The 25,752-nt window shown below is 44.9% G+C and overlaps 1 protein-coding gene across 7 annotated transcripts in view; it reads left to right on the top strand.

The window, feature by feature from the left end:
• Window positions 1-25,752, top strand: part of LOC140741173 (RNA-binding motif, single-stranded-interacting protein 2-like) — a 221,574-nt gene that overhangs the window by 85,043 nt on the left and 110,779 nt on the right. For all 7 annotated transcript variants that reach the window (XM_073071035.1, XM_073071034.1, XM_073071037.1 and 4 more), the window contains exon 2: window positions 10,615-10,781. In XM_073071035.1, the coding sequence (XP_072927136.1) occupies window positions 10,615-10,781 (167 nt within the window). The remainder of the gene's footprint in view (window positions 1-10,614; window positions 10,782-25,752) is intronic.

Genomic DNA, 25,752 nt, shown 5'->3' with positions numbered 1-25,752 from the left:
GTCGAGCACTATCTGAGGGAGGAAAGGAATTGTCAGTGTTTTGGGTTGAAACCCTGCCATCATCTCCTTCCTCCCCACAGATACTGCTCGAGCCACTGAGTTTTTCCAGCACAGTACTGGCTGTTTAGGGTTCCAGCATCTGCAGTCTTCTTGCGTCTCCATCCAGATCTAGCCTTTAACCAGACCAATTCTTCAGCAACGTAACCCCTTGACAACCCTGACCTCATCCAATAAAAGATGATCCATTTGAACCCCTCCCTCACCCCCTCTGCAACTTCAGTGAATTCTTTCCCAGATCTGACAACTCGAAATGTCAATTCTTCAACCATCTCCGCAGAGGCCTAACTTACTGAGTGTTTCTGAACGCTGTCCATTTTTATTAAGGAAACAAGGATGAGAATTTTAAAATAGTGGGTACCAGTCCACAGGCCTAACTGACTAGGGGAAGCAATGATTTATTAGACACAGCTCCAGAGACCTGACCTTCGATGCTATCTGTGTGGAGTCTGCATGTTCTCCCTATGACCATGTTTCCTCTCACATCTCGATGACTTGCGGTTTGGTGGATTAAATGGCTGCTGTAAATTGCCCCTGGTTTGGGTTGAGGGGTGGGGTCTGGTTGGGGGAGGGTTGTTGTGGTTAACATTGGATTATTATAAGTGGGTGTTTGATTAGTTTTGTGGGCTCAGTGGGATCAAAGGCCTGTTTCCATGCTGTATGACAATAAGACCATAAAACATAGGGGTAGAATAAGGCCTTTCAGCCCATCGAGGCTGCTCTGCCATCCAATAATGGTTGATTTATTTTCTCTCTTAACTCCATTTTCCTGCCTTGCCCGAAACCTCTTATCAAACTCCTCTTTAACTTGGTCTCCACAGCCATCTATGGCAATGAATTCCACAGATTCCCCACCCTCTGCTTAAGAAATTCTGCCTTATCTGTGATCTAAAGAGACATCTTCTATTCTGAGGCTATGTCCTCTGATCCAAGACTCACCCACTATAGGATACAATCTCTCTATATCCACTCTATCTAGGTCTTTTAATATTTTAATATTCAGTAGGTTTCAATGAGACTACCCCCCACCCCGCCATTCTTCTAAACTCCAGTGGGTACTGTTTTAGAGCCCTCAAATACATTGGTGCATTAACTGTTTCATACTCGAGATCATTCTCGTTAATTTCTTTTGACCTTCTCCAATGACAGCACGTCTCTTTTTAGGTATGGGGCCCAAAACTGTTCACAATACTCCAAGTGTGTTCTGACCAATGTCTTATAAAACTTAAGCATTACATCCTTACTTTTATATTCTAGTCTTCTAGAAATTAATGTTAACATTGCATTTGCCTTCCTCATCCCCAATTCAACCTGCAATTTAACCATTAGTGAGTCCTACACTTGGACTTCCAAGTCCCTTTGCACCTCCAATTTCTGAATTTGCTCCTCGTTTAGCAAATAATCCACACCTTTATTCCTTCTACAAAAGTGCATGATGACACACTTCCCGACATTGTATTCCATCTCCATTTCTTCGCCCATTCTTCTAATCTGTCTAATTCCATCTGCAGCCTCTTTGCTTCCTCAAAACTACCTGCCCCTCCACCTATCTTTGTATCATCCACAGAATGGGCCACAAAGTCATCAATTCTATAAACCACATCATAACATATAACATGCAAATTAGCAGATCCAACTCTGACCCCTGCGGAACACCTCTAGTCACTGGCGGCCAATCAACAAAGGCCCCCCTTTCCCCACTCTTTGCCTTCTACCAGTCAGCCAGTTTTCTGTCCTATGACAATAATGGCAAATTTTCTTGTATCATGTGCTTAAATGTACCTTGAATTGAAACCTCACGGTTTAGTCCAGTCTCTGCTTACGAAAGGGAGAACGCCGATTTCTCTATAGGGATTATCCAACGTTGGTCTGGGACCAGCAGCCTCACGCAAAATGTATTGGACAGATTTGCCAAACTTACTCATAGAGTGTGAATTGGCCGAGAACTGATCCCTGTGTCCTACAGGTAGATGGGTAGCTTTCTCCTGTGCCCCGAGCAATGTTTATCATTGAGAAGTTCAGGCCAGATGATTCAGTGCTGTGCCCGGGATCTTGCTGTGTGTGCACTGGCTGCCACCCTTTCTGAATTCAAATGGTTGCTGCTCTTCAGAGAGTGGGCTGCATGTTGGTGGTGTAGGGGGGTAACGTACACCCACCTCCCAGGCAGAGTAAAGGGGACAAAGTTTTTTTAGACCAGACAGTTGCTGTTGGATGACAGCAATGAATTTCTGCTCGGAAGCCTCAGGCTGTTGATGAGGCTGAATTCTTAAGTGAGTTAAAGGGAGATCTTGCCAGTCCGAACTGCACAGTAAACAGCCCTGGGTTATTAAGCACTTTGCAAATGAGTCTCAGGGTTCTGCAGCTTCAGGCTGTGTTTGTGTGGAAGAGTTACTTTCGGTGTGATGTCACAAATTGCTGCTAGGGGAGTGGCTGTGACGTGATGTCTTCGGCATTTCAGACACCTCTTGAGTGGCGTAGCATCGCAGCGAGTAGAGCCACTGCCTCACCGCTCCCGAGACCTGGGTTCAACCCTGACCTCAGGCTCTGTCTGTGCGGAGTTTGCACTTTCTTGCTGTGACTGTGTGAGGTTCCTCTGGGTACTCCGGTTTCCTCTCACATCCCAAGGACATGGCAATTAGTGCATTAATTGCCCCAAATTGCCCCAAGTGTTTACAGGAGCTGCAGGAGAACCGGGAGTTTGTAAGAGGAGATATATTTCAGGGAAATAGGAGGAGTGGGTCTGATGGGATTGACTAAATAGGCCAAATGGCCTCTTTCTATGTCGTATGGAAATATAAGGAACTCTGGTTTTAGAAAAGGATAAAGGGGGATGGAGAGTGTAAGTAATAGTTATTGGTGAAATCTGGCAGTGGAACTCCATGGGTCAAGCAGCATCTGCGGGAGGAAAGCAATTGTCCACATTTTGGGTCAAAGCACTGCATCAGATTTTGACATGGACAATTCCTTTCCTGCAATAGATGCCGAGTTCCTCCTGCAGGTTGTCCTTTTCTCCAGATTCCAGCATCTGTGGTCTCTTGTACCATATATTGGAATTGATAATTGGTTTCTTCTCGTCACATTTGCCGAGATACAGCACAAAGCTTCTGCTTGCACTGTAAATCATTCCATACATAGCTACATCAAGGTAGCACAATAAGAAATCAGAATGCTGAATAAACTGTTACAGATGAAGTGTAGTGCAGGCAGACAAATAAAATGCGAGGGCCAAGGTGAGTTAGATTCGGAGATCAAGAGTTCATCTTTTAGCATACAAAAGGTCCATTCAAGAGTCTGATTACTGGCACCTGATATCTCTGACATTTCCTGCTTTGCTGTATATCACAGAAAGCTGCCTTTCTCCCTGCAGCAAGGGGAAAATGGACGGAGCAACCTCAAATGGTGGAGGGTGTGCATTGGCTGACATTTCCTGGGTCAGTGAGAGCTCATTCAGCCCTACGAATCTCACCTGCCACCTGCTAACCCTCATTGTTTCAGAACCCTTAATAACCTTGCTGGACTAAAATTTACCAATCTCTGGGTTCCAAGTATTCAACTGATTCCTTAGCATCTGTAACTACCAGAGTAGAGATTAAGGAGACTGGCAGGGCGAGGGTGTGTGTGAGAGAGAGGGAGGGTGGAAAAAGTGAATATGGAGAAAGAAAATGAGGGAACAGGAGAAGCAGAGAAATCAAGAGCAGAAAGTCAGGGAAAATATATTAGGAGGATTGTAAATCTATAATGAGATGATTACAGGGAGAACAATATCATAGTGTGTTAAATAAATTATGTAGCACATTATTGGATGTTTTGCTTGAGTCATGTCAACAGTGGACAGTATAAAGATCAGGCTCATTGATAATGCAGCATTTTAAAAATGCAAATGAATATCTAATACACATGTATATAAATGATAACTTTCACACAGCATGGTGTCGGCTACATCCAGTAAACACCAGCAGCTGTTTGCACGCTGTATTTCAGTTTGTACACGTTTTCTCTGATATTTATGATAAATTATACTTCTGATTCGGGAAGCAGCCACTGAATGCGCTATGTCAGGAAGTGGAAATGATTCAATTCCACATGCAAATGCAGCAGTTGAAAGGGACACCTTTCAAAGTCACTTCACCACAGTGTTAAATATGGGAATAAAAAGTACCTTGGGCAACTCACCCAAAATGCTGTAGGAACTCAGCAAGTCAGGCTGCATCCATAGAGGGAAATATGTTCCACTGTCTTCTCCAGCCCTTTGTTACTTCTATCTAACATCTCCCAGCTTTTTACATCTACCCCACCCCCCCCAACTTGGATCCACTATCACCTGCCAGCTCTTCTTCCACTTCATCAACCCCCCCTCCCCAAACTTTTTTACTAGCAATCTTCCCACTTTCATTCCAGTCCTGATGAAGGGCCTCAACCTGAAACGTCGACTGTTTACTTTTTACCATAGATGCTGCCTGACCTGCTGAGTTCCTCCAACATTTTGTGTGTGTTGCTCTGGATTTCCAGCATCTACAGAATCTCTTGTGTCTCCCTAAAATGTAACCGAGAGTTTCAATCTCTGTAATGCAGAGTATTACCAGAAGCACTCATTAGCAGTAGCAAGCTCAATATTGCTTTTGGTAAAAGTATTTTTATGATGGTCACCAACACTGGGGTAAGATTCAGTTTATACCATTCCTTGCCCTTAAAATTAGCACCAAAAAAATTGTTTGGATCTACTTGAAAGAGCAAACCAGGCCTTGGCTGAACATTTAAAATATTCATTTGTGGACCTGGGCACCACTGGCAAGACCAGTATTTATTACCCATTCTTAGCTACTCTTGAGAAGTTGGGGGGTGAGCTACCTTCTGGTGAAGGTGCTCTCACAGTGCTGTTGGGGAGGGTGTTCCAGGATGTAGACCAGGTGACAGTGAAGGAACAGTGATTATTTCCAAGTTAGGATGGTGCATGACTTGGAGAATCAGTATCAGGTTATTAGCACCGACATAAAATAAAAAGAAATAGCACAAAAGTGAAATTGTGAGGTAGTGTTCATGGGTTCATGGACTGTTCAGAAATCTGATGGTGGAGGGAAAGAAGTTGTTCCTAAAACATTCAGTGTGGGTCTTCAGGCTGCTGTACCACCTCCCTGATGGTAGTATGGGAAGAGGGCATCTTCTGGATAGGTCACACTCCTGACCTGTGCCTCGGAGATGGTGGACAGGCTTTGGGGAGCTAGGAGGTGAGCCACTCACTGTAGGATCCCCAGTGCCTGAACCAGCATTTATGAGGTTGCTATACCTGTGTTTCTGTTAAATGGTGGCCCCATGCCACCCCCCCTCCCCCGAGGATGAAGATACTGGGGGCCTCAGTGATGCTATTGAACGTCGGGGGTGGATGATTTAGACTCTCTTTTGCTGGTGATGGTCATTGTGTAACATTTATGTGATGTGTCCACCTTCTGACCAAAGTGCTCTAGTTTTGGCACAAGCCAAAGGGGGCATTAGTGAACTGGGTACTGACGGGTGGGCACTGTCAACAAGACCTTCTGTCGTTTCTCTGAACTTCTTCGAATGCTGGGCCATAGTGTTGTGCACAGAGGATTCGGTGTAGACTCTTCAGGTCTCTGTAGTTGGTCGAGTCAAATCCTCTCACTCATGAAGGGGAGATATAAGAGGCAGGTTTTGTGCACAGAGAGTGGTGGGTGCATGGAATGCACTGCCAGGGGTGGTGGTAGAGGCAGATACATTAGGAACATTTAAGAAACTCTTAGATAGTCTCATGGAAGAAAGTGGAGGGCTAAGTGAGAAGGAAGGGGTAGATTGATTGTAGAGTTGGTTAAATGGTCGGCACAACATTGTGGGCCAAAGGGCCTGTATTGTGCTGCATGTTCAGTGTAAGTGAGAGTGCTTTCCTCTGACTTCAGCTTGCCACTAATGACCAATGGGGCTTCCTATTCTTAGCATCCAAAGTTTATGTCAATTGCTTTCAGAAGAGATAATGTGGGGGGGTAAATCACAATTTCCATTGGAGACACGAGACGACATGCTGGAACTTGGAGCAAGAAACAAAGTGCTAACGGAGTCAGGCAGCATATGCTTGGGGTAATGGACAGTCACAGAGCCATAGAGTACTGCAGCCCAAAAGTAGGCCCTTCGACTTATCTATCAATGCTGGCCTAGTCTTCTGTCTAGTCCCATCTATCCATAGCTAGACCATAGCTCTCCATACCCTTCCAATCCATGTACCTATCCAAATTCTCTTACTGTAAATGTTACAAACGTCTACCACTTCCACTAGCAGTTTGTTCAACACTCAGCCTCTGAGTGAAGACGTTCCCTCTCAGGTTCCCCTTACATATTTCACCTTTCACCCTGAACCTATGCCCTTGAGTTTTCATCTCACCCAGCCTGAGGGGAAGAAGCCTGCATGCATTCACCCTATCAATGTTTGGGGTCGAGACCTTTCATCAGGGCTTGTTTACTTGGATTTTCAGAAGGCCTTTGACAAGGTGCCGCTCTTGAAGCTGCTAAACAAGATAAGAGCTCGTGGTATTACAGGAAAGATACTAACAAGGACAGTAGATTGGCTGACTGGCAGGAGGCAAAAAGTGGGAATAAAGGGGGATTTTCTGGTTGGCTACCAATGACCAGTGGTGTTCCACCAGTTTTGGCATTTCTTTTCACATTATATGTCAGTTATCTGGATGATGGAATTGATGGCTTTGTGGCCAAGTTTGCAGATGATACGAAGATATATGGAGGAGCAGGGAGTCTGAAGAAGGACTTGGACAGATCAAGAGAATGGGCAAAGAAGTGGCAGATGGAATATAGTGTAAGGGAGTGTATGCTCATGCACTTTGATAGAAGGAATAAAGGTGTGTACTATTTTCTAAATGAGGAGGAAATTCAGAAATCAGAGGTGCAAAGGGACTTGGGAGTCCTTGTGTAGGATTCTCTAAAGGTTAACTTGCAAGTTGAGTTGGTGGTAAGGAAAGCAAATGCAATGTTAGCATTCATTATGAGAGAACTAGAATATAAAAGCAAAGATATAATGCTGAGGCTTTATGAGACATTGGTCGGTCGTATCGTGAGCAGTTTTGGTCCCCATATCTAAGAAAGGATGTATTGGAGAGGGTCCAGAGGAGGTTCACAAGAATGATCCCAGGAATGAAGGGGTTAATGTATGAGGAGTGTTTGATGGCACTGGGTCTGTGAGTTTAGAAGAATGAAGGGTGATCACAGTGAAACCTACTGAATATTGGCCTAGATAGAGTGGATGTGGAGAGGACATTTCCAATAGTGGAGGAGTCTAGGACCAGAGAGTCCAGCCTCAGAATAGAAGGGCATCCCCTTAGTTAAAGGGTGGTGAATCTGTAGAATTCATTGCCACTGACAGCTGTGGAGGCCAAATCATTGGGTATATTTAAAGGGGAGATCGGTAGGCTCTTGATTAGCAGAGGATATGGGGAGAAGGGAGGAGAATGGGGTAGAGAGGGTGGATCCAGGTGAGGAGGGACAATTGGCAGTTGGAGGAGGGGAGAGTGGAGATAGTAACAGAGACCGTGAGGTGACAAAGGGCTGCAGATGGTGGGATCTGATAGCACGGTGGAGCATGGAATCAAATAAGGGAGGTGGGGGGGGGGGGGGGATAGAGACCATAGCTAAGCCTTGCAAGACCGCAGGTGTTTATCTTATTCACTTCTGTGTGCAATCATGACACCCTTAGTGGTCGTGCCTTCACTCGAGAATTAACCCCTAGAGCTGTCTCCTCCCTCTTTCTATGAGATGTCCCTCAGCATTTGTGGCCCTCTGTTCGACCTGTTGCCAAAATTTGTGAAGTTCCTGAGACCTTTCCTATGTTGCTGGTTGTGATGTGGATATGGGCAGCTGCTGAAGATGAATTCTTCCACTTTTAACCATGTGTATGTGTGGGGACTGCAAAGGTACAGTAATGCAGGCACTAATCTTCTTCAGTGGTATCTCATGGTGCAGTGTCACTCCCGTGGTGTCTTGTGGTGCAGTGTAGTTCCAGTGAGAATGCTGTCCCAACCTGAGGTGAGACCCCACCATGTGATTGCCTGGCCTCCAGCTGTACCGCCATCATCCTGCATTCGGATTACCACACGGCGCAGGCTGCTGATCCAGCCGCCCCACCCTACCATGTCCTGAGGCTGCAAAGGACACCCTTGTCAATACTCCACTGTGCACGTCAGGATGTCCACAGTGGTTTACCCACTCCGAGCCTTGTGCCTGTACACTTGTGCACTGGGACCCATTACTGAATCTGATTCAGAGCTGGCGCTTCCAACACGGTAATACCACATTGTATGGTGAAAACAAGAGTGGCATTTTGTCAGTCAACCGACTCTTGGTGCTGGGAATTGCTGTGGGAGTTGCCACTGTATGGCATTCCACTCAACTTCATGTGCCTCATCATTGAAATGTTCCCACAACCTATGGACTCACTTTTACAAGTTCTTCATCTCGCGTTCTAGATATTTATTGTTTATTTATTCATTGTGATTATTATTTCTTTTTGTACTTGCACGGTTTGTTGTCTTTTGCTCACTGGTTGAATGCCCAAGTTGGTGCAATCTTTCATTGATTCAATTATGATTATTATTCTATTATGGATTTATTGAATATCCCTGCAGGAAAATGAACCTCAGGGTTGTATACGGTGACATATATGTACTTTGATAATAAACGTGCTTTGAATTTTGGACTTTATCTCAACTATGGTATTATCAGCACTTTTAAAATAGCAGACAGAACATTATCATCTGTTCATCTTTGACAGCTATGTTTCAGCTGAAATTTCCTTCCTCTGTGTCTTTGTCCCCTCCTTCACAATCCTGTAATTATCGCTCAGTCTACATTCTAAAATACAGACCATTTTGTTTCATGATCAGAGGAATGGGAGTTAAGCTGGCCCTTCATAAGTCACAGCCACTGAGGACTGTGTTCAGTTCTGGTTGCTGCACTTCAGCAAGGGTGAGAGAGTGTGGAAGAGATTTACCAGAATGGTTCCGGGAAGAAAGGTTGTTGATTCGAAGGTCAGCTTTGGATCAACCTCAGGTTGAGATTGTGACAGGTTTGGAACACCTCGACAGAGAGGTTGTTCTCAGTAACCCATGAACAAGGGCCAGGCGAAACAGATTTTTTTGAGTGGAAGATATTTAGGGATGCAAGCAAGACTTTTCTCATGTTATTGCTGTTGTGTATCGGCTTTACGATAAATGGTAAAGCAGCTGGTTGAACAGCTTTGCAAGAATCCCTCTGATCCCTCCATCCAAAGCTCTACCCCACAAATCCTCACCCACTCCCCCCCTCACTGTCACTCATCCCACCTCCCAAAACCCCCACAGCCCAATCTCCGCATGCGAAGCACCCCACCTCTGCACGCACAACCATCCACGCTTCCAAGCATTCACCACCCCTACATCCCACACCCCTCCCCGTGCCCTGACACCGTGCCCCCCCCCGCCACTTTAAGTCAACTCCCGTCCACAGCTCGACTACAGTCTGACCCTCCTCAGCAGTGCTTCTCTGCGACAACAGTGTTGGATCAGCTATGATCCCACTGAATGGCAGAGCGGGCTCAATGTGCTGATTGGCTGAATCCTGCTCCAACTTCTCACCGAGAAGAAATGAACCCCACCATTGGTCTGGGAGTATTGGACATCTCTGCTTTACCAGATCAGCTGTGAATCAGAATCAAGTTCAATATCACTGGCATATTCCATGAAATTTGTTGTTTTGCAGCAGCAGTACATTGCAATACATAATAACAACTAAATTACAATAAGAAATATATATACACTTCAATTAGGCATTCAATAACAAGTTTAACAGACCTGATAACGTGCTTAGACACAGTGGTGTTTCCACATTTGGGTCGAGTTCAGAAGTAGCCATAAAACAGATGCTCTGATCTCAGAGTTAAGTGAATTGTGACAATCTGTTGGTTTAAGATAACAGCGTCTAAACTTTGACTCTACTTTGATGATTACGAGGTTGTGGACTTGGGGCAAAGCTTTAGCTTGCACTAGGGTCCCTGCCACAGTCTGTTGACCCAAGTCTCCTCTCTGGTTAGGGAACTGGCAGTTTTCAAGGACAGAACTTTAAGGCTTTGGGAGAGTTGGGGAGTGTAGTAGTGCAGATTTGGGAGGGATGGAGTGGGACAGTTGGCGGGATTCATGTCAGGGCAACAAATGGCGCAGCAGTTAGTGCCCTTTTTGCACAGCTCCAGCGACCCGGGATCGATCCCAACCTCTGTGTGGCATCTGCGCATTCTCCCTGCGACTGCGTGGGCTTCCTCCGTACGCTCCCACATGCCAACAATGTACGAGGTAGGTGGGGTAATTGGCCACTGTAAAGGTGTGTGGGCGAGGAGTGGAATCTGGAGGAGCTGATGAGAAATCAGTGGGGAGAAAGGCACGTGATGGGATTGCTCTGACAGCTGGCATCGACTCGATGGGCCAAATGGCTTCCTTCTATGTATGATCAAGAAATATGAAGGATGATTTACCTTACACACACTGGGTAAAATAATTGTATTTGTTTCGCCAGCAACCCTATGCCCCAACAGCCCAGCAGATGGCTCCGCCAAGTCCCAGTACCAATAGCAGCAGTAACAGCAGCAGCGTCGCAGGGGAGCAGCTGAGTAAAACCAACCTGTACATCCGTGGGCTCCACCCTGGCACGACTGACCAGGACCTTGTCATGCTCTGCCAACCGTAAGTACCCCTGACTGCTTTGAACCATCATGCATCGAGGCAAGGATGGCCATTGTTGAGGATTATGGGTGAACCTTGTTGAATCAACGATCAGAGAGAATGTATTCCCCCCCCCCCCAACCATGAAATTGCAAGTTAAAGCTCTCCCCTGCCACTTGCCTGTCTCATGGTTATTGTGGTGGAGTGCACTCTCTATAAAACAGTTGAGTTTCCAATGGGAAATGAGAAAAAGGTGTTTAAAGACTAGGCTCTTCATTAAGAGGGTAGAATGCTATTGAGCTGATGATTGTTGCTGCATATTTTAGAAGGCTTTTTTATACAACAGTAGCATTTTACATGCTTTATATAGCATTAGTGCCAAAAGATATGCCAAGCTGTGTCACAGATGAAGCAACTGGTACAGACATCGAGCCAAAGGCCTGCTTTGTATCTGTGATGTGCAGAATGGCAGAGGGTCGGGTTCTGACCTGAGTCAGAACGTGGTTGGTTCGAGTCAAGTCGAGTTTATTGTCATGTGCACAAGTACAGTGTCTTACAGATACAGTAGAAAACTTGCAGCAGCTGCACAGGCATGTCGGTACTGACAACACACTGAACATAAATTATACCAGACTGTGAAGAAAAAAGACAGTTCAAAAGAAGACATTAAAAAAAATCACATCCACAGCAGTGCAAGAAGTGGTCTGTGGAGTTCTGTTGCCGAGGCAGGGTTATGTCTGTGGAGGTCGTTTCAAGCATGTTCCTGAACCTGGTCGTGTTAGACCTCAGGCTTCTGTGCCTCCTGTCCGTAGCAGCAAGAAGAGGGCATGGCCTAGATGGTGGGGATCTTTGATGACAGGTGCTGCCTTCTTGAAGCAGCGCCTCTTGTAGATGCTATCATTGCTGGTAGGAAGTGGAGTGCCAACTCAAAATTCTTAATTGTGTTCCAGGAGAAAATGTTGGAGGTTCAGTTTTACAGATGTAATGTCTTACTGCCGCTCTCTCATAAACCCCTTGGTGCTCTTTTGAAGAGCAGCGGGGTTACCTCCTGATGACCCAGACAATATTTATCCCTTCAACCACACGTCAGCCAGCAAGGCATTATGGGTGATTCCCAGTGCCCATCTCCGGCATAGACATGGTAGTGAAGAAGGCATTAGGCATGCTGGTCACCAGGGTACTGAGTATAGGAGTTGGAACATTATGTTGTAATCCAGTCCATCACGGGTAAAGCCCTCCCTGAGCACATCTACATGATATGCTGTTGCAGGAAAGCAGCATCCATCATCAGGGACCCTCCTTTTCTCACTGCTACCATCAGGAAGAAGGTACAGGGGCCTCAGGACTCACACCACCAGGCTCAGGAACAGTTACTACCCCTCAACCATCAGGCTTTTGAACCAGTGGGGATAACTTCACCCACCCCAACATTAAAATGTTCCCATAACCTATGGACTCATTTTCAAGGACTCTTCATCTCATGTTCTCAATATTTATTGTTTATTTATTATTATTACTTTTTAATTTTGTATTTGCACAGGTTGTTGTCTTTTGCAGATTGTCCATCCTGTTGAGTGTGGTCTTTCATTGATTCTATTGTGGTCTTAGAGAACTTAGAACTCTGGTTGTTGCAGTTGTACCAGCCATTGGTGAGGGTGCACTTAGAGTATTGGATATAGTTTTGGTCATCTATTAAATGAATGATGTCATTAAGCTGGAATGAGCACAGAGAAGATTTATGAGAATGTTGGTAGGACTTGAGGGTCTGAGTTGAGCAGGTTGGGACTTTGTTAATTGGAGAGCAAGAGGCTGAGTAGTTACCTTATTAAAAGTGTACAAAGCCATGAGGGGTGTAGATAGGGTGAATGCATGCAGTCCTTTTCCCAGAGTTGGAGAATCAAAACTAGAGGACATAGGTTTAAAGTGAGAAGGGAGAGGATTAAAAAGCACCCTGGAGAAAACTTCATCACACAGAGGCTAGTGGGACTATGGAGCTGCCAGAGGAAATGGTTGAGACAGGTACAATAACAACAGTTACGAGATATTTGAATAGGTATGTGACTAGGAAAGGTTAAGAGGGATATCGTCTAAAAGTGGGCAAGTGGGATACTTTAGATGGGAATCTTGGTTGACATGGATGAGTTGGGCTGAAGGGCCTTTTCCCATGCTGTATGACCGTGACTCCATGGCACCTCTAAGCCAGGGGTGGTGGTGGAGGCACTCACAATAGAGATTCTTAAGAGACTCTTAAATTGGCATGTGAATGCACAGAGAATGGAGGGACATGGTCATTGTGTAGGCAGTAGGGATTAGCCTGGTTAGGTGTTTAATTACCACCAAAAAGGGCATGTTCCTATGCTGTACTGTACTATGTTTCAAGATTCTATGGTTAATTTCAACTCACTTGACAGCAACTGAAGATGGACTTGAGGATAATCTCCAATAGTCAGAGCAACCATGACAGACAGCAGATCAGGTCCTCGGTACCTCCCAGGCTTGGGTTCAATGTAAACTCAGTGTGCTTCACTGATAGAAGAGCATTCAATGAGATTATAAGGTCTCAGTTCTTTGTTTGCGAATTTCCAGGCTTGACTTGCAGGCATAGAGATCTCGGTGAGGAACCAGTCGAGGTAAGTTAATGAATGTTGTTAAATAGCTGTGGGTATTACAGTTCATTTCTTTGCACAATTAAACCCTATGTACTTTCCACATTAAATCAGTGGCAGTTCAATAAGAAAAAAAATTGAATATGTCAAAGCAGTTCCTGTTGACTTATTTGGGTTAATTGATATTTTCAACCATGGGATTTATATTAAGGACAGGCAGCGGTAAGAAGACACAGAGTCAGAAATGAGAGAAGCTGTGAGGGAAAAGTACTCTCTTGTATGGGCTCTGTTTTACATGTTGGCTGGCACAGGGCTTCTGTAGTGGCAGGCCAGCTGGTGAGACTAGCCACACTGACCCTTTATGGTTCCGGTGTCACTCATCAAGGATGACACACCTATTCGACTGATGAAGCGAGGTAGCACGTTTCCCCGTACAGCCGTCAGAAGAGCCCTACAGCTCCATTTCAATCCAGTTTCCATTTTAGCTGGGAACAATCCCAGATCTGCGAGAAGCATAGGTCGACACTTCCCTCCTGCAGCCACAGTCTGTGGCCACAGGCCAACTGCGTTTCTGTTGCAATACCAGCCCCTTTAATTATCTCCAACACTCCAATTAATTCACCTCTTAAGCATCTCTGCGCGAGGGAATGTAGGCCAAGTCGATGCAACCTGGCTGAGTAGCACAGCACGGAAACAGGCCCTTTGGCCCATAAAGTCAATGCTGACCATCAACCACCCATTTACACTATTCCTACATTAATCCCATTTCATTCTCCTCACTTTCATATCTACTCACTCTAGATTCCGCCACTCACCACTCTAAAGGTTAATTTACAGTGCCCAATTAAACCACCAATTCAAACTTCTTAAGACAATAAGGCCATAAGATATAGGAGCAGAAGTAGGCCATTTGGCCCATTGAATCTGTTCTGCCATTCAGTCATGGGCTGATCCAATTCTTCCAGTCATCCCCACTCCCCTGCCTTATCCCCACACCCTTTGATGCCCTGGCTAATCAAGAACCTATCTATCTCTGCCTTAAATGCACCCAATGACTTGGCCTCCACAGCCACTCGTGGCAACAAATTCCACAGATTTACCGCCCTCTAACTAAAGTAATTTCTCCACATCTCTGTTCTAAATGGACGTCCTACAGTCCTGAAATTGTGCCCTCTTGTCCTAGACTCCCCTACCATGGGAAATAACTTCGCCATATCTAATCTGTTCAGGCCTTTTAACATTCGGAATGTTTCAATGAGATCCCCCCTCATTCTCCTAAATCCAGGGAATATAGCCCAAGAGCTGCCAGATGTTCCTCATATGGTAATCCTTTCATTCCTGGAATCTTTCTCGTCTTTGGGATATAGGAGGAAACCAGAGTACCCGGGGTGGGGAAAATCCATGCGATCACAGGGAGAACATGCAAACACCACATAGACAACACCCGAGGTCAGGATTGAAGTAGTAAGTGTAAAATGTGTTGCATTTGAACCCAATGGTTTTACCTTGCTTTCGGCCTGTGGCCACAGAGATGTTAACCCTTCCAAGCCCAATGTAACTGGCGTAAAGATGCTGTAGGTCCTCAACACCCGGAAGAAACCCACACTGTCACGGAGAGAACATACAAGCTCCCTACAGACAGTGGTGGGAATCAAACTCCAATTGGTGATCACTGGTGCTATAAAGCGATTGCACTAACTGATACACTACCGTGCCGAGAATAGAGGGATATGGACCATGTGCAGGCAGAAGGATTTAGTTTAATTTGGCACCTTGCTTAGCATGGACATTGTGGGCCGAAGGTTCTGGCCCTGTGCTCTACTGTCGCGTGTTCTGTGTTCTGTTGGAAGAAGCGCAACTGAATCACTGTTTCACCTGGGAGATGACTTTGAGTACCTGGATGGTGGGATGGGAAGAGATGAAAGAGGAGATGTTTCACCTCCTGTGCTTGGGAAAGGGGACTGGGTGTGGTAGAGATGGGATGGCAGAGCGGGATTCACAGGGCGAATGGCCACTCTGGGATGCTGAAATGAAAGTGGATCTGTCGGGTGGCGAATCATTTCAGAAATGGCAGACGTTATGGGAGATAATCTGTTGAATGTGGGAAGTGTTGGAGTGGAAAGGGAGGTGGGAGAGAGGAGAGGGATGAGAGCAGACATCCAGAATCAGAATCAGATATATTATTGACTGATGGTGTGACATGAAATTTGTTGTTTTGAGGCAACAGTACAGTGTAATGAAATAAAGTTATAATTAATTACAAAAATAAACAATAGTGTAAAAACATGGGTTTATGGGCTGTTCAGGAATCTAATGGTGGAGGGGAAGAAGATGTTCCCGTGGGTCTTCAGGCTCCTATACCTACTTATCAATGGTACTAATGAGAAGAGGGCATGTACTGGATAGTGAGTGTCCTTCATGATGGATGACACCTCTTGAAGATGTCCGTGATAGTGGGGAGGGTTGTGCCTGTGATGGAGCTGGCCGTGTCTACAATCCTCTGCAGTCTCTTGTGATCCTGTGCATTGGAGCCCACATACCAGGCTGTGATGCAACCAGTCAGAATGCTCTCTGCCAAGGTTTGCTAGAGTCTTTGGTGACATACCAAATTGTCTCAAACTTCTAGCATGCTGGAAATGGAACAGACTTGGCCAAGAGCCCTGTCAACAATGATGTAGGCGAAGCCATGGTTAAGGAAGGTGATGTCACCGGGCCCGATACAATAGAGGCAGGGAAACTGGGTGAATTGAAAGGAGACCTTCCAGGAAGTGAGATGGGAGGAGGTATCATTGATGGCAGCTGAGGGAGTCTATGGGCTTCTAATGCATATTGGTCACTAATCTCTCCCCTATGATAGGTGTGGAAGTGTCAAGAGAGGGTGGAGTGAGGCAAGGATGTGTGGAAATGAATGGAGGGTGGAAACTGGCAGAAATAGAAATGACATTTTAAAGTTCTGTACGAGTTCAGGAAGCAGCACCACTGCAGTCAGAGTGCAGGAAAACACAGCAAGGGGCCTTAGTTGGAATGCAACAAGGACTGATCCACATATTCCATAAAGAGATAGATATAAATTGGGTCCAGGCAAGGTCCCCAGGTCTACACTGTTGATTTGGAAAAAGTGGATCGAGTTGGAGGAGAAGTTGTCCAATGTAAGTGCAAGGTCATGTGGAAGTGGAGGTTACAAGTTGTGGAAGGGGACCGGCTGGGTTTCTGTTCAAGGAAGAGAGAAGGGCTCTCAGACCATCCTGGGATGGGCCTGGGGTTCAGACAGGCAGCATGGTAAAGATAAGACAGTTGCAACCAGGGATTTGGAAACTGTTGAAGTGACGGAAGACATCTCATGAATGTAAGTGAGAAGAGACTAGTTGGGGAGGTTGTTATGGGCGGAAATTGGTTTATTTAAGAACATAAGAAATAGAAGCAGAAATCGGCCATCTGACTCATTGTGCCTGCTCTGCTATTCAGACTCAGCTCCACCTACCTGACTTTTCCCTTATAACCCTTAATTCCCCTTCTACGCAAAACCTAGCTGTGTATTAAATATACTCTACTGCCTCACTGAGCAGAAAATTTCACAAATTCAATACTTTTTTTTGGAAAAACAGGTTCTCCTCATCTCCATTCTAAATATATTCTTCCAAATCTTGCTACTGTCTCCCATTTCTAGTCCCAGCCACCAGTGTAAAGAACTTTACTGCCTCCATCTTACCTATCCCTTTCATAATTTTATACTTTCCTATAAGATCCCCTCTCATTCTTTTGAATTTCAGTGAGCATAGTCCCAGACAACGCAATCTCTTCTCATGGAATAATCCCCCTCATCTCTGGAATTAACCTGATGAACACTTCCTCCAAAGCCAGTATATCTTTCCTCAAGTATGGAGACCAGAACTGCATGTAGGTGCGACGTCACCCTGTACATTTGCAGCAAAACCGCCGTGCTCTTGAATTCAATCCCTCTGGCAATGAAGGCCAACATTCCATTTGCCTTCTTGATAGCCTGTTGCATCTGCAAACCAACCTTTTGCAATTCATGCACAAACACTCCCAAGTCTGTCTGCACAACAGCGTGCTGCAGTTTTTCACTACGTAAATAATAATCTGACCTTTTATTTTTTCTCTTCCAAAGTGAGTGACCTCGCATTTACAAACATTGTACTCCATTTACAAATATTGTACCTCCGAACAGTAGTAAGGATGTGGTCTACAAATTACAATGGGAGATAGAAAATGCATGCCAAAAAGGCAATGTTACAATAGTCATAAAGGATTTCAATATGCAAGTAGATTGGGAAAATCAGGTTGATACTGGATCCCAAGAAGGGGATTTCCTAGAATGCCTATAAGATGGCATTTTAGAGCAGCTTGTGGTTGAGCTATCCTGGATTGGGTGTTGTACAATGATCTGGAATTGATTAAATAACTTAGCTGCAAGAACCCTTAGAGGCAAGTGATCATAATATGATAGAATTCACCCTGAAATTTGAGAAGGAGAAGCTAAAGTCATATGTATCAGTATTACAGTAGAGTAAAGGGAATTACAGAGACATGAGAGAAGAGTTGGCCAGAATTGATTGGAAAAGAACACTGGCAGGGATGATGGCAGAGCAGCAATGGCTGGAATTTCTGCAAGCAGGATGTACAGGATATATACATCCCAAAGAGGAAGAAGTATTCTAAAGGCAAGATGACACAACTGTGGTTAACTAGAGAAGTCAAAGCCAACATAAAAGCAAAAGAGAGGGCATATAATAGAGCAAAAATTAGTGGGAAGTTAGAGGATTGCTAGCCGGTAATATTAAAGGTGATACCAAAAGTTTCTTCAAGTACATGAAGTATAAAAAAGAGAGGCAAGAATGAATATTGGACCATTGGAAGATAATGCTGGAGAGGAAGTAATGGAGGACAAGGAAATGGCAGACAAACTGATTAAGTATTTTGCATCAGTTTTCACTGTGGAAGACCATAGCAGTATGCTTGAAGTTTAAGGTCAGGGGTCAGAAGTGTGTGAAGTTGCTATTATTAGGGAGAAGGTTCTTGGGCAGCTAAAAGGTCTGAAGGTAGGTAAATCGTCTGCACCAGATGGTGTACATCTTCGGGTTCTGAAAGATGTGGCTGGAGAGATTGTGGAGGCAATAGTAATGATCTTTCTAGATTCTGGAATGGTTCAGGAAGACTGGAACATTACAAGTGTCAAAGGGAGAGAGGCAGAAGGAAGAAAACTATAGGCCAGTTAGTCTGATCTCAGTGGTTGGGAAGATGTTGGAGTCAATTGTTAAGGATGTGGTTTCGGGGTACTTAGAGGCACAGGAAAAATAGGCTGCAGTCAGCATGGTTTCTTCAAGGGAAAGCAGGATAGACAAAGGAGAATTAGTTGATGTTGTGTACTTGGATTTTCAGAAGGCCTTTGACAAGCTGCCAACACACATGAGGCTGTTTAACGAGCTATGAGCCCATGGTATTACAGGAAAGATTCTAGCATGGATAAAGCATTGGCTGGTTAGCAGGAGGCAAAGAGTGGGAACAAAGGGAGCCTTTCTGGTTGGCTGCTGGTGACTATTGGTGTTCCACAGGAGCCTGTGTTGGAATTGATTCTTTTTACATTTTATGTTAATAATTCGGATGATGGTGGAATTAATGACTTTGTTGCAAAGGTTGCAGACATAATGAGGGTAGGTGGAGGGGCAGGTAATTTTAAGGAAGCATAAAGGCTACAGAAGGACTTAGACAGATTAGGAGAATGGTCAAAGAAGTGGCAGATGGAATATAGTGTCGGGAAGTGTACGGTCATGCACTTTGTAAGAAGTGAAAGGGTTGACTATTTTCTAAATGGAGAGAAAATACAAAAAAACTGAGGTGCAAAAGGATTTGGGAGTGCTTGTGCAGGATTCCCTAAAGGTTAATTTGTGGGTCAAGTATGGTGAGGAAGGCAAATGCAATGTTCGCATTCATTTCAAGGGGATTAGAATTTCAAAGCAAGGATGTAATGCTGATACTTCATAAAGCACTGGTGATGCCTCACTTGGAGTATTGTGAACAGTTTTGGGCTGCTTATCTTAGGATGTGCTGAACCTAGAGAGGGTTCAAAGGAGGATCACGAAAACGATTCCAGGATTGATTTGCTTGTCATATGAAGAGTGTGTGATGGCTCTGGGCCTGTATTCACTGCAATTCAGAAGAATGAGGGGTGACCTCATTGAAACCTGTGGAGGCCAAGTCCTTCCATGTATTTAAGGCAGAGGTTGATAGATTCTTTTATTTGTCAGGCCAAGAAGGGATATGGGGTGAAGACAGGAGATTGGGGCTGAGAGGGAAAATAGATCAGCCATGATGAAATAGTGGAGCTGACGATGGGCCAGATAGTCTAATTCTTTCATATGTCTTATGGTCTTATGGTTTTATTTGCCAGACCATTGCCCTCTCACATAACCTATCTATATCCCTCTGCAGACTCTCCACATCCTCAGCACAATATGCTTTTCCACTTAAATTAAGTGCAAAAAACAAATTTAGATACACTTGACCTGGTCCCCTCTTCCAAGTTGCTTATTCTCACATGTACTGAGATACAATGAAAAGCTGTTTATACTGTTCAACCGTGCCCTAAGGTAGAACAAGATAAAACAATAACAGAGTGCCGAATAAGGTGTAACGTCTACAGAGAAAGTGCAGTGCAGTTGGAGAACAAGGTACAAATTTATGATGAGATAGTTTGTGAGGTCAAGAGTCCACCTTATCGTACTAGGGAACTGTTCAATAGCCTTATAACAGAAGGCTAGAAGCTGTCCTTGTGCCTGGCAGTACACACTTTCAGGGTTTTGTATCTTCTGCCCAATGGAAGAGGAGAGAAGAGAGAATGAAGGGTGCAGTCAAGAAGAAGTTTCATAGAGCAAGAGCATGGATCCTGTGTTTGAGGTAGGGGCGACAACAAGGCTAGAACTTGTACGAGGAGGATCTCCTGAAGAAGCAGAGTCTGTGATTGTCTGCGAGACAACAGCCTCATATTCAGTAGTTGCCATTGGTCCAGATGGAGGTGTGGGTAGTTGACTGTGAGCCAATGGATAATAAGCAACCTGTGAACTCACTTACTTAGTGATGGGTAGCAATCCTCGTCATGGAAATATTCAGAGGCCTCAACCACCGACAAGCTTTTGAATTATCTGGGATAGGAATGTCGGGCAACAAAGACAACCCTTCTCCTAATGCCTGTTTATTCAGCAACCTACACAAGATGCTGGAGGAACTCAGCAGGCCAGGCAGCATCTAAGGAGGGGAATAAACAGTCGACGCTTCAGGCTGAGACCTTTCATGAGGATGGAAAGGAAGAGGACAAAAGCCAGAATAAGAAGGTGGGGGGAAGGGGAGGTGTACAAGCTGGAAGTGATAGGTGAGACCAGGTGAGTGGAATAGTGGGTGGGTGAGGAAGAAGGGGAATGAAGTAAGAAGCTGGGAGGGGACAGATGGAAGAGGTAAAGAGAATGAATCAAATTGGAGAAGACAGCGGACCATGGAAGAAAGGAAAAGAGGAGAGGTGAAGGGCAGATGAGAAAAGAAGTGTTGCGAGGTGAACCAGAGTGAGGAATGGAAAAAGAGAGAAGGGGGAAGGTAGCTGAGTGATTACTGGAAGTTAAATAAATCAATCTTCATGCCATCAGGTTGAAGGCTACACAGATGGGATTTGAGGTGTTGAGCCTCCAACCTGAGTTTGGCCTTATCATGGCTTTGTTAGAATGGGAATGGGTAGCCACTGGGAGATCCTGCCTTTTGTGATGGACAGAGCGAAGATCCTTGTGAAAACACAACAAGGGGGAGACTGAGAAAGAGATGGGGTCAGAGGGATTTTGGGGGGAGGAAGAGACAATTGGAATTCAACAGCGATAGATGTCTGTGATCTTTGATGTCTGAACTAGGATAGCTTTGGGGTAGAGAGAGTCACTGATATTTTGGAGAGAGGTTAAGAGTGTGTGGACACAACATTTCATGTGATTCTCAGGATGTGACAATAACACAGGCACAAGACATGCTTAATAGCCTGAATAGGCCAAGGGTGGATCCAAGAGGTGAAGGGCGGAGTTAAATTGGAATTCACATAGAGCTAGGGGCGTTGCTGAATGTGTGAACTATGAAGGGGTTTGAGCTCGAAGGAGAGGTAGGACCAACTTGTGTTGCTTTTGCTATAGCGTTAGAGACTAAGGGGAGACCTGATGGAATTTCATGAAACTATGACAGGCAGAGATGACAGTCAGGGTCTTTGTTCTCAGGGTAGAAATGCCGAACACTAGAGGGCATACACTTAAGGTGAGGGGTGAAAGGAGATGTGCAGGGTAATTTATTTACACAGAGTTGTGGATGTCTGGAATGGGATGGTGGAGGCAGATATAATAGGGGTGTTTAAGAGCCTTTTAGATAGGCACATGAATGCATAGGGAATGGAGGGATCGGGATCATATGCAAACAGAAGAGATTCAGTTTAATTTGGCATTATGTTCAGCACAGATATTGTGGGCTGAAGGGCCTGTTCCTGTTTCCGTGTTCAATGTTCTAAGATGCATGGTTGATTGGAACTTCCCCTCAGCTCTACTTTCTTACCCTGGTACTCATAACTCCTCAATAGACAAAAAATCCCTCCAGCTTGCTGATAAGTTGCATATTGTATATTTCATGATTGCAACTCCACAGATTCCTGGAAAAGTACATTACAAAAGACTCACTCCATTCTGAGGGAAGGAATTCCTCCTCATCTCCATCTTGTGATGGTGCCTTTATTCTGACTATGCCCCCTCATTTTGGATACCCCCATTAAGGGAAGCATCCTGTTTGCAACTCAAACAGAGGGAAGTTATTTCCTCTGATTGAGGGCAGTGGGTTGAGTTGAGGGGGGCAGTTTGATTCAGGAGCAGACCAGCAGAACCATTGCCTCACTACCCAGGTTCAGTCCCAGTCTCCAGTGCTGTCTGTGTGAAGTTTGTACGTTCCCCCTCTCATCCCAAAGACGTGCTGGGGTTTAATTGGCTTACCCATGGTATATCTAACTAGCAAAATAATCAAGGGGCATGTGACCAGTCATGTGACAGTGAATTAGTTTCAGAGCTGCAAGGAAATATGGAGAGAAAGGAAAAGGACCAATGGGGCTGTTCTACTGGGAGCCAGTATAGATTTGATGGACCAAAGAGCTTCCTATATTGTGATAAGTAAGTAAAATAGCCCAGCTGGGGAATAAAGTGCACAATGGGGAACAGAAGCCAAGTATTTTCACAAAAAGTTGGAGGCATATAGAAGACCTGATGTGGGATTAAAGAGACCCAGGGCTCAAATTTCCCACCACATAAGGTGGAAGTTTCAGAGTGCCAGTGAGCTGTTCTTCCGAGAAGGATTTCTAGCATCCCAGTATTGTCCTTGACTCTACCAATGCCTGGAGCACTAGATGCAACTAGTTTAGCTGTGCTGCTGTGTGTAGGTGGTGATTCAATGTGGAATAGCAACAAGAGAGAGGTCAAAGGACCTGTCCTTTCCTTTACTTTCACCTGTAGCCAGAACAGCATTTATTACCAACCAGGCTGCTAGAAATCACGAGCAGGTCAGATGAAAGTTCTTGTGAAGGGTCATCAGCCCAAAACTTTTGTTCTGTTTCTCTCATTATAAATGCTGCCTGACCTGCTGAGTGTTTCTAACATGCTCTGTTTTTGTTTCGGGCTTCCATCAACTGCAGAATTTTGCTTTTTAGTTCCCTAGAGAAAAAACGTTTTCCTTGCTTTTGCCCAACCTAGTTCTCTAAGGATGCAACACTTCGATAAGAACACATAACATTTCTCTAAACCCAATCTTCCATTGGTTACTCCCTTCCAAGTCTGTTGTCCCAGTGGGCTCCCCTGAATGCCAGTCACCCTCGAGCTCTCCTCATTCTCTGGGAGAATCTGTGGAATGAGAAACAGAAACTATTTCAGGTCAAAGGACCTTTAAGCTGAAATATTAACTCTGTTTCTGTCTGCACAGATGCTTCCTGACCGGCTGAGTGTTTCCAGATTTTTTCTGTTTTTGTATCCCTTGCCCTCCTGTTGACACAGAGGCCGGAACCACGCACTGTGCTCCCTGTTTTTTTCCCCTCTCGTCTGTGTTTACCCAGCTTCGTACTAAATGCTCTGCTCTTCCCCCTCAGCCATTCCCAGTACAGTCTCTGGGGAAAGATTTCTGATTGGCTTTGTAGTAGCCATCTCACATTAATCATCCACGAGACATTTGCTGAGGCTGTGAGGTTTAAAGAGGAGTGGTTGATCTCTGAGAGGCTGTTTGCCTGACATTCAAGAAGCAGGTAACTGTGGAGCTGATCGGAGTGTGTCAGTGCCCTCTGCTGGGTAAAAGGAGCGTGGATGAGGTGCATGGGAAGATACAGGTGCATGACAACGACACTAACAACAACAATAAAGGCTTTTAGCATCAAGCAAACTCCCAAGATGTTTTCAAACTGGGTCAGGCCTGAGCCAGTGAGCTGAAGAGGAGCCTGGATACTTGAGGTTCAGGAGAGCTGAGCTGCAAGGTTAAAGGAAGCTTGCAGGGGGAAACTAAAGAGAGGTAAAGTAGAATTAGGGTTGCTCAAAGTCCAGGACTTGAAAGCAAAAACAACCTTTAGCTAAGGAAGCAAGGCATATCAAAGCGGGAGCATCTTCAATTGAATGTATTGGGAGGCCTGCCTCAAGTTCAAGTTCCAGAGGAGTGCTTGACATCTCTGGGCCTATGCTCAATGGAGTTCGGAAGGATTGTGGGGGGGGGGAGGGGAGGGAAGAATCTCATTGAAATCTACCGGATGCTGAAAGGCTTGGATAGAGTGGACATGGAGAGTAAGAGAGAATGGGATCCAAGGGTATCGTCTCAGAATAAAGGGATGACCCTTTAGAACTAAGGTGAATAGGAATTACTTCAGCAGAGGGTGGTAAGTCATGGAATTTGTTGCCACAGAGGGCTGTGGAGGCCAAGTCATTGGGTATATTGAAGGCAAAGGTTGTTCAGTACTAGATTGGTAAGGGCATTAAGGTTTTACAGGGAGAAGGCAGGAGAATGGGGTTGAGGAAAAAGTCATACACACAAAATACAGGAAGAACTCAGCAGGCCAGGTTGCATCTATAGAAAAGAGTAAACAGTCAACGTTTCAGGCTGAGACCCTTCATCAGAGCTCTCAGAATCACATTTCTTGTGAGCTTCATCATGTAGGTCATCAGGAACTGGTCAACTCCCTCCATAGCAACAGTTCAAGAAAACCTACCCCTAAATACTCCGGACAATAACCATGGCTTTCTTTGAGTTGTCCACAGACCTAAGAGGTATATCTCAGAGAAAAATATTGTGCATTCTCGTTTTTTTGGCCGTGGACTTAGATGAAATATAGCCCATATGAAATTAATCAGAGTTGGGGCGAAGAGGGAGGATCCATAATTGTTGAGCTTATCAGATCATGAGGCATGTAGACAAGGCTGTGTTCTCACGCAATGCTGTGCCTTGTAATAATTAATACTATCTGCATCAGAGAAAGAAAAAGACGTGCTTTCATATAGTGCCTTCTCACATCTCTGAAACATCAAGCACATTGCATGCAATAAATTACTTTGAACGGTGGGTGTGTTTGAAAATGTCTTCTGAATGCAGTAATTGATGCTGTGTCAATTGTTAAATCTGGGCTTAATAGACTTTGGCGAAGCAAAAGAATTACGGCAGTGCAGAAGCCTTGTGTGCACAGCAAGAGTCCTCACAGCATGAGGTGAATGAGCAAAGAATCGGTGTTTTGTTTGATGCTGTTGGTTAGGGGGGCAGGGGTGAAGTGTTGGCCCAGATCTTCCAGGGCCAGAAACCTGTCCTGCTTCAGATCACCGCTTGTGCATTCAGCTCGATTGACAGTGACAGTGTGGCATTCCCAGTGGGTACTGTCACCCGAAGGCCAGTCTGGGTTGTAGATTCTTAGATTCATAAAGTTATATACAGGATGAAAACAGACCCTTCGGCCCAACCTGGCTATGCTGACTAAGATGTCCTATTCACCCTTATTTGGTCCAAATCCCTCAGAACCTTTCCTGTCGATTTACCTGTCCAAGTGGCTTTCGAACATTGTAATTTTACCCACCTTTACCACTTTCTCTAGCAGCTCCATTTAATTTATCCACCACCCTCTGTATGGAAAAACATTGTCCCCTCAGATCCACGTTAGAACTTTCTGCTTTACCACCTCGCCTTTAAATTCAGACTTGTACCCAAAGCAGTCTAAAGAAAGGTTGTCAGTCTTTCATCACCATAACATTACTCAGTCAAGTGAAGTCAAGTTATGTGCATAAGGGCAGTGAAGTATAGGTATAGTGAAAAATATACGTGCAGCGGCATCCCAGGTACAGACAACACAAAGA

Source organism: Hemitrygon akajei, chromosome 18, assembly GCF_048418815.1.
Source record: "Hemitrygon akajei chromosome 18, sHemAka1.3, whole genome shotgun sequence".
Taxonomy (NCBI): Eukaryota; Metazoa; Chordata; class Chondrichthyes; order Myliobatiformes; family Dasyatidae; genus Hemitrygon; species Hemitrygon akajei.
This window is presented reverse-complemented; position numbering and strand designations above follow the sequence as displayed.